The 7585-nt window shown below is 45.1% G+C and overlaps 1 protein-coding gene across 1 annotated transcript; it reads left to right on the top strand.

Moving 5' to 3' along the window:
* The first annotated feature begins 1724 nt into the window (after positions 1–1724).
* On the top strand, positions 1725–5129 carry LOC149854663 (transcription factor HES-5-like). The gene is made up of 3 exons (XM_090023781.1): positions 1725–2640; positions 2900–3080; positions 3302–5129. The coding sequence occupies exons 1-3, from the start codon at positions 2575–2577 to the stop codon at positions 3562–3564; spliced, it is 510 nt and encodes a 169-aa protein (XP_089879907.1). The 5' UTR covers positions 1725–2574; the 3' UTR covers positions 3565–5129.
* The last annotated feature ends 2456 nt before the right edge of the window (positions 5130–7585 follow it).

Here is a 7585-nt window from a genome sequence, read left to right as displayed (position 1 = left end):
GTACAAGCTGCCATCCCTTTGCCCCTTGCCCTGCATGGCCCCCTTCTCTGGGTAAACAAGGAGATCTTACCCACATGGCCAGCCATGTGCTTTTCAGCTTCTCCCACAGAAAAGCCATGTGAGTTCAGGTCGCAGTGGCAGAAGAGCAGGCTTCACAAAGGAGTTATTAGCACCAGGCTGTGTGGGTTTGAATTTCCCCAAGTTTCCCACACTTTTCCTCTATTGATAACATTTCTTGTTGGGACAATAGAAGTGTGCCTTGCAACTACTCGCAACATTAGTGACGGTGCTTGAACCTGAATGAATTAAAGGGAAAGAATCCAACTCCCAAAAGACCATCTGGCTAGCAGTTAGAATACAGCAAGAAAGGTCAGGGCTGCCACTCAGAAGTTGGGAAAAAGATGCTCTTTGACACTGAAGAGTCTTTAACCAGCCTGGTACAACAACTACCTGCCAGCCCCAAGCTTCGCGTTCCCCCACCATCAAGCCCACGCTTGCAAGAGACATGGGATGCGGTGGTGAAAGGAGGCAAGGAAAAATGCAATATCTTATTAGGGCTGGCAAAAGCTAACACTGCCGGGGCTGGTCACTGGGCTGCGTCTTATTTAATGTTATAATCCTCTGGCTGCTTCAAAGTGTGCATGAGATGACTTGTCTCCTGGCTTTCCCACAACACAGGGAATAAAGGACTCTGAGGACAACATCTGTCCTTAACAAAGAACTAAGCCCATTCAGACCCATACAATGAAAACCATGAAGCTGGCTATTTCCCTGACCTCCCTTCCTGACAACTGCCTATTACATTCAGGCTCCGCTTCAGGGTTCATAGTAGAAGAAATATTCCCTGGCTTTCTCTAAACACGGCAGCATTCCCTCCACCAGAAAAAACTGTCTCAGCTCCTTAGCCATTCCTCCCTGTTTCACATACATCAGTTCAAAAGCAAAGGGTCCTCCACTTCACAGACTATGGGACAGACTCTCAGCTGGCATAAATCAGCACAGTCTATTGAAATGTCATCCACACGTCCCTTTTACAACCTACCTCCACACATATCTAATGCATATCAATAGCACTATATCAGTTTATTCCAGCGGAGGCCTGGGTCCTGCTATTTTCATTCCTGCCTTCAAGACTACATCCAAGAATGAACTAATCCAGCTAACTAAAATCAGGACTGACTCGAGCCTTTGTCCTAAAAATGAGCTCAACCTATTTTTATCCCATGCAGTTCAAAAAGATTTGCTTAACTTTTAATAGAAAACTGTTTGGTTCCCCTGCACTGATTTTGACTCAATAATTCAAAGAAACATTTCTAATCCACTGGCTCAACCTCTTTACAAAAACCAGCAAACATCATTGTTCCCTTTTTTCCAGACAAGAAAACAGAGGCAAAGTGATTTGCCAGTGGCCATTTATAGTGACTCTGTAGCAGAGGTGCACAATACTTAGCCTAGGGTCTCATCCTCTGCAAGAGAATGCTTGCCTGATTTACCAACCTACTGTGAAAAGGACAGTATTCCCAAACAGTATTCTGGGACTACCTGAAAGTAGGAATATCAGAAAGAAAGACGACCTAGGAGATTTGTAGCAAGCCTTCCAAGGGCTCTTGGTGTTTTAGATAATTAGTCTCCCTGCTGAGATACAGAGAAGGGCATTAGTAGTCTGAATCCCATCCAGGCTTACACCTTTATGTTTCAAAGTCTGGTGCTACATCTTGCGCCCATTACTACCACCCCCTGAAAAAACCTGCATGAAGCCTAAAGAGGAGAAGGGACCAAAAGACCACTGGGACAGAGTGAAAGTATGTTAAAACGCTGCTTGCAAGCATGCCCACTTTGCCTGAATGGAACCAGATGGATGCAACAGAGGCTCAGACACTAGAGTTTGGAATGCAGAAGAACCTGAAGCCATCATTTACACCTGAATGGGGTCCTGAACTACGTTCCCCACAAAAAAAAATCTCATTTGACATCTTTAAAGCTCCCTTTACCAAAAAGCCTGTCACTTAATGCTGTTAATGCTTAGCTTTATTCTTCATATCTCACAAGGAAACCACAAGGATTCTACAAACAAGCACTTTCCCCAAGTGAACTGCACCCTCCCCAGGAGCAGAGCCATTCATTTTAACCCACAGGCTGCCCTGCTCCTTTTCCCGCCTTCCCCAAAACGTGTGCCTTCCTCCCCAGGATGAATGTGACTGGCACATGCTGTGACTCTGGAATGCAATTGATCCCAGACAACCAGCTGGAGGGTCAGTGCTTTCCCAGATCCTCCTGCAGCCCTGCAGTGCCACGCTGCACACTCCACCAGTTGGTTTGGGCAGAAGGTTATTCTCTCCAGGGCATTTACAGTCAATGTACCATACACTAATAGATGCCTCCTCTATTGTTCGACCGTGTGCCCGGATTGGCTGAGCAAGTGTGGGAAACACCAACAACCCTGAGACTCACATATCTGCTTGGCTGCTCTGGGGTATAAATAGAGGCAGTCAGTAGCTTCCAGAGTCATAGGCTTGTGCTCAGTACAGAAGCCCCTGACCCAGAGATCAGTGCCCATAACTGACAGGGATCAGAATGGCTCCGAGCAACAGTTTCTTGGTCCACATAGAAGAAAAACTCCTGCCGAAAGAGAAGAATAAAGTAAGTGGAACAACTTTAAGTGGACAGGGCTAGAAAGTGTGTGTTGGGCTGTATTCTATGGCACTGATTAGGCATCTGAAACTCCAGTGTCAACCATGTGCACTTACATAGCCAAAATTATATAACAAGATCTAAGGATAGACAGATGCAATACAGGGGACAGACAGACAGCTACGTGCTCCAGGAGGAATCAGGGTAGATGATGTAAATAAATCCAATCTTAGCATATCCATAATGAACTGCTCCTCCCCAATTGCAGCTCAGGAAGCCGGTGGTGGAGAAAATGCGCCGGGATCGCATTAACAGCAGCATCGAGCAGCTGAAAGTCCTGCTGGAGAAGGAGTTCCAGAGACTTCAGCCCAACTCCAAGCTGGAGAAAGCCGACATCCTGGAAGTGGCAGTCAGCTACCTGAAGCAGCAGAGCCAGGTGCAGGCACGAGGTGGGTACCCAGCATATTTTATCACACCCTCCATGGGGCTGCTCCCACAGGAACTGCCCCCTTGCTCACACCGGTCCTCACTCCCTGAGAGGACAATGAATCCATGTGAGCAAGGACATGCAGGATTAGGCCCCCTGAGTCCACCCCTTCCCACATACTGTCCCCTCTGCCTCACACTGGGACATGCTGCTGACCTGTCATTTTCCTCTCATCTTTTTCAGCTTTCAGTCAGAAAAGCCCAGAGCAAGATTTTAACACCGGATACCTTCGCTGCCTCAGAGAAGCACTGCATTTCCTGTCCTACTATGAGCCTAGGAAGGAAGCTCAAGCCCAGCTGATCAAGCATTTCTGCAAAGCTCAAATGATCCCAGACAATCTCTGCTCCCCCCCCATGCAGAGCCCACCCCCGTCGCCCTGCCTGATCCCCAGGAAGCACCCTACCCAGAAGATTGCTGTTGCTCCTTCCATCTGGAGGCCCTGGTAGACTGACTTATGGACGCTTTCTTTTTACTGTTTGCTACAAAACTAGAGGGATCTTTAATGGTTCCTCTTTCAAGTAGGAAACTCTGATTTCCAGGAGGGAGGGAGGGTATTTTTTTCTGTCAATAGGAATGAAGGTCTCTAAAGTAGTTTTCCTTCATAGTGAAGGATGGTGTCTGTATCTTGCAGTGAAACTGCTGTTTTTATGAGCAGCTCCAAGCTAAAAAAGGACCAAGTTCTTTGGTGCTTTACAGGGCAAAACTCCCACTGACTTCCATCAGAGTTTTGCTTGATAAAGCCCTTAATGCAATGCCCAGGGAAGTCAATGGGAATCTTCTCACTGTTTTCTGTGGGTATTTAGGAGCTGCTCTGGCCCTGTATTGGGCAGCAACCTTCTTCTAGAAGGGGTATTTTTGAGGCTGTATTTTGTATCATAAAGAATTGCAAGTCTTTACCTTTTGAGTGAAAGATGTGATTCAGAAATGCTGTTGCTTCTGAAGTTCCTGTACTATTCTAGTATAATCTCTTATGGAAAGTTATTATGATAACAAATTACTGTAAAGAAAATTTTCTTCATGCCCAGTGCGTATGAATCTCACTTGAGAGATAATTGATGCCTTTTGTAAAGGAAGTATCTGGTTTGTATCTTAAGTTATGAGGGTGGGGTAGGGGAAGGGAAATAAGTACTGTACAGTTATGCACTGAACATTTAAAAGAGATTAGAAGCTTTTATAAAGTTGCTGTGTTTTCTTTCTGTGGGATGTTGAAAGTGACTTTGGTTCCTTTACTGTACATGTCAATAAAATGATTTTATTCCTTGCCCTTTTTTGCCTGCAATTATTAAAATGTAATGTTTAGTTGGTGTGCTTGCATAAGAGTGGTGACTGTTTAAAACACCCGGGAATCCTCACTCTGGTGCACAGTTTTTACTTGTTCAAGCAGCCCTATTGACTATGGTTGGAAAGGGGATGGGATTGTTCATCTGGAAAGATATACAAAAGCTACCAAAAATTACAGTAAAATTTCAAGGCCTGAAAGTGAAGAAGAAATGCAGACGGACAGGGAAGGGGTCAGACATGCATGAAAATACAGATGTAGTTTTCAGGTGGAAAAGAACCTACATTGCTAAACTCGGGCCCTCACAGGTAACATGAGGCTTTTCCTTTCTCTTTTAAAGAGAAATTTACATATCTGCTATATCTGGTCAGGCAGTAGGTAGGATCACACACAGCTTTTTCTCTTCCAAATTAATTTATTTGCAATTTCCTTTTTTTAAATGTAATACTCTCCTCTGAAGAAGCCAAACTGCAAGTCCAAAATTCAAACCTGGAAGTCCTGGGTCCAGGAACCAAGAGACCTTTCTGGTCGTGATTCGTCACTCTGCTACTGATTTGCTGAGAGACCTTGGGCAAGTCATGTCACTCATCTCTGCTTCAGTTTCCTATGCTGTAAAACCTATATCACAGCAGTGTCCCAGCATTTGGAAAGCACTCCAAGATCTGAGTTCCATGCAACTGTTACATAGCATTTTTATTGCTGGCACTATTTTGCACAAGCCGGTCTCTCTCTAGCTTGGGCTCAGCTGTGTCATGGATGTGTTCCCACACAGCAGCAAGCTTTAAAGTGCTTAACCCCAGCCCTATTAGTAGAAATATCACCACTATCAAATATATTTTAAGTGCCCTCTTTAACCCTTCCTTCTCCTTCTGACCCTAATATAAAAAGCAAAGCAGGCATATCCTCCCACGGCTTGAGAGCCCTGACTCATGACCTGGGTAATAACTGCAACACCGAGGCAGTGGGCTGCCTGTGACTCCTACATGTGGACACGGATTGCATGTCCAACTCAATCATTCCTGTTCCTGACAGTGGGTACCAGGTGGAGCCTTCTTAAGGGTGAATGAAGCCTGTTTGATTTCACTGCCTTGGAGCTAGCAGGGTAGCATCTGGGGACCCCCAGAGCCATCCTGCTCACACAATACCGCACCAGAGGATAGTGTTCTTTTACTCTCTAACATCCCAAATGAACATACACACAAGCCTCAGAAATGTTATTTTCATTTTTTTTTCAAAAAAAAATTCCCACTAAGCCCTGTCTTATGTTTAGGAGGGCACAGGAGGGTTCCCGCTTGACTGTGTGACGCACCAATGGCACGAGACCATCTCCCCTGGGATTCCAGGATAGCAGTTGATTTGAAAAGCTGAATTTCCATGGCCCAGGATGATAGAAAAATTAGAGGTACCCACTCTAAATCGAGAGAGGCATAGTACCATATAAGTAGAGCTAGGCATTCTTATTGAATATACCCCCTAGATAGAAACAAAACAAACTCTAGTAGGGCCTTAATGTAAATAAGAACCAGGCCCGGTGCTGTACAAAGCTGGGGCCAATATGGAAAGGACCAGGCTCACAGCCTTCAGGTAAAAGTCCAACCCAAAGCAGTGGAAAGACTCCCATTTATTTGCGTGAGCCAGGACCCTGGCTGGTGTCGCTGGAGCTCTGATGATTTCTAACCGCAGGCTTTGGTTCAGCCTCAACAAGAAGCATCTGCAAGCAAGCTTAGCAGGTTGCTATTACCAATGCTGAGATCTCATTCTGAGTGCCTGCTTTGATCCTAGAAAAGCCCAGGTCTTACTAACTATTTATTAATTATTACTTGTGATAATAAGCAAATCCACACAGGCTCTTCAGATCCTCCCACCTGACGCTCCCCTTTTGCAGAGCTCTCCTACCCTTGGGAGGGTGATGTTTATTATGCTGATCCCACAGCCCAGGGATACTTTCCTGACAAAGACCTATTAACCTCAGAGTGTGGGCTTGAGTTTCTCGGAGTTTCCCACACTTTCTTCCTCTATTTATGACATTCAAGGGATCACAAAGGAAGCGTGCCTCACAACAGCCCACATTAGTGACGCTCTTTGATTCTGCATTGTGATTACCAGCAATTCCTGTCCCGATAGACCATCTGGAGAGCTATTTTCCTAAGGAGCACGTTGATCGATCAGTATTATCCAAACCCTTTTAAAACTTGGGAACGTTATGCTCTTTGACACTAAATAGGTGGATCACGGATGGACTGTCAGGTCAATTTTAAGCCATCCAAGTCAGGTACAAAAAAGAAAGAAAGAAAGAAAGGAATCGTAACTGTTCCTTAAGAAATGCACGTATGATAATGGCACATTTTATAAGTTGAGGTACCTTAAAGCAAGATGTAGCTTGAAAGGGAAGATGGTGTGTAGAAAGGATAGCAATTAGTTAGTGAATGATGTGAACTTGAAACTGGGTGCACAGTCCTGGAGAGTGAGCATTATTTTTAATCACAGAGATGGTATCCTGCTGCCAGAGGTAATGCTGGAATGCATTTGCCAGTCTGCCTCCTTCAGGCTGCCCCACAATTGAGCTGTTAGGCCTGGTTCATCTCTAAAGCTCATCCCTACCTCAGCCGGCTGAGAGGGCTGCCAAATAGTATCAAGCACAACTGCTTCTGGAATAAGAAGTCCTTGTTTTACTGGCCCTAGTCATTCGATCACTGGGCTAGATCCACCATCCAGTGACAGCAAGGTGGACAGAGACATGGCCCACTACCAATTATTTAGGCCATTCAGTTTTCCACAATAACCGACTGCTCTCAAAGACAACCATACGACTGCCATGCACCTTGCCTCAGTGAAAGCTGCTTCTACTTGGAATTCAGACTCTGTGTGTGCAGTATGTTCAAAATTACGTGAGGAGTTGAGACCTCTGCCACTTTTAATGATCAATATGACAAAGTGAGCATAACTAGACAGACCAGCCCCTCTCTGCTCCTGTGAGACTCCAATCACAGTTTTGAAGGCTGAGCTATATTCACCAGGAGACTCTCAAACACTTTCCAGTGGAGCAAAGCTGTAAGAGAGCTGAACTTACTGGAACAAATGGCTAAAAAGCCAAGCATTGGTGTATCTTTCAGGATTGGACATGTATTTCACAGCAATTAGATATGATCCTGAAGAAGGGAATGATCAGGCTACAGCATTTAGCTAAC

This window comes from Crocodylus siamensis, chromosome 12 (assembly GCF_052110815.1).
Source record: "Crocodylus siamensis isolate JL-2025a chromosome 12, ASM5211081v1, whole genome shotgun sequence".
Classification (NCBI taxonomy): Eukaryota; Metazoa; Chordata; order Crocodylia; family Crocodylidae; genus Crocodylus; species Crocodylus siamensis.
This window is presented reverse-complemented; position numbering and strand designations above follow the sequence as displayed.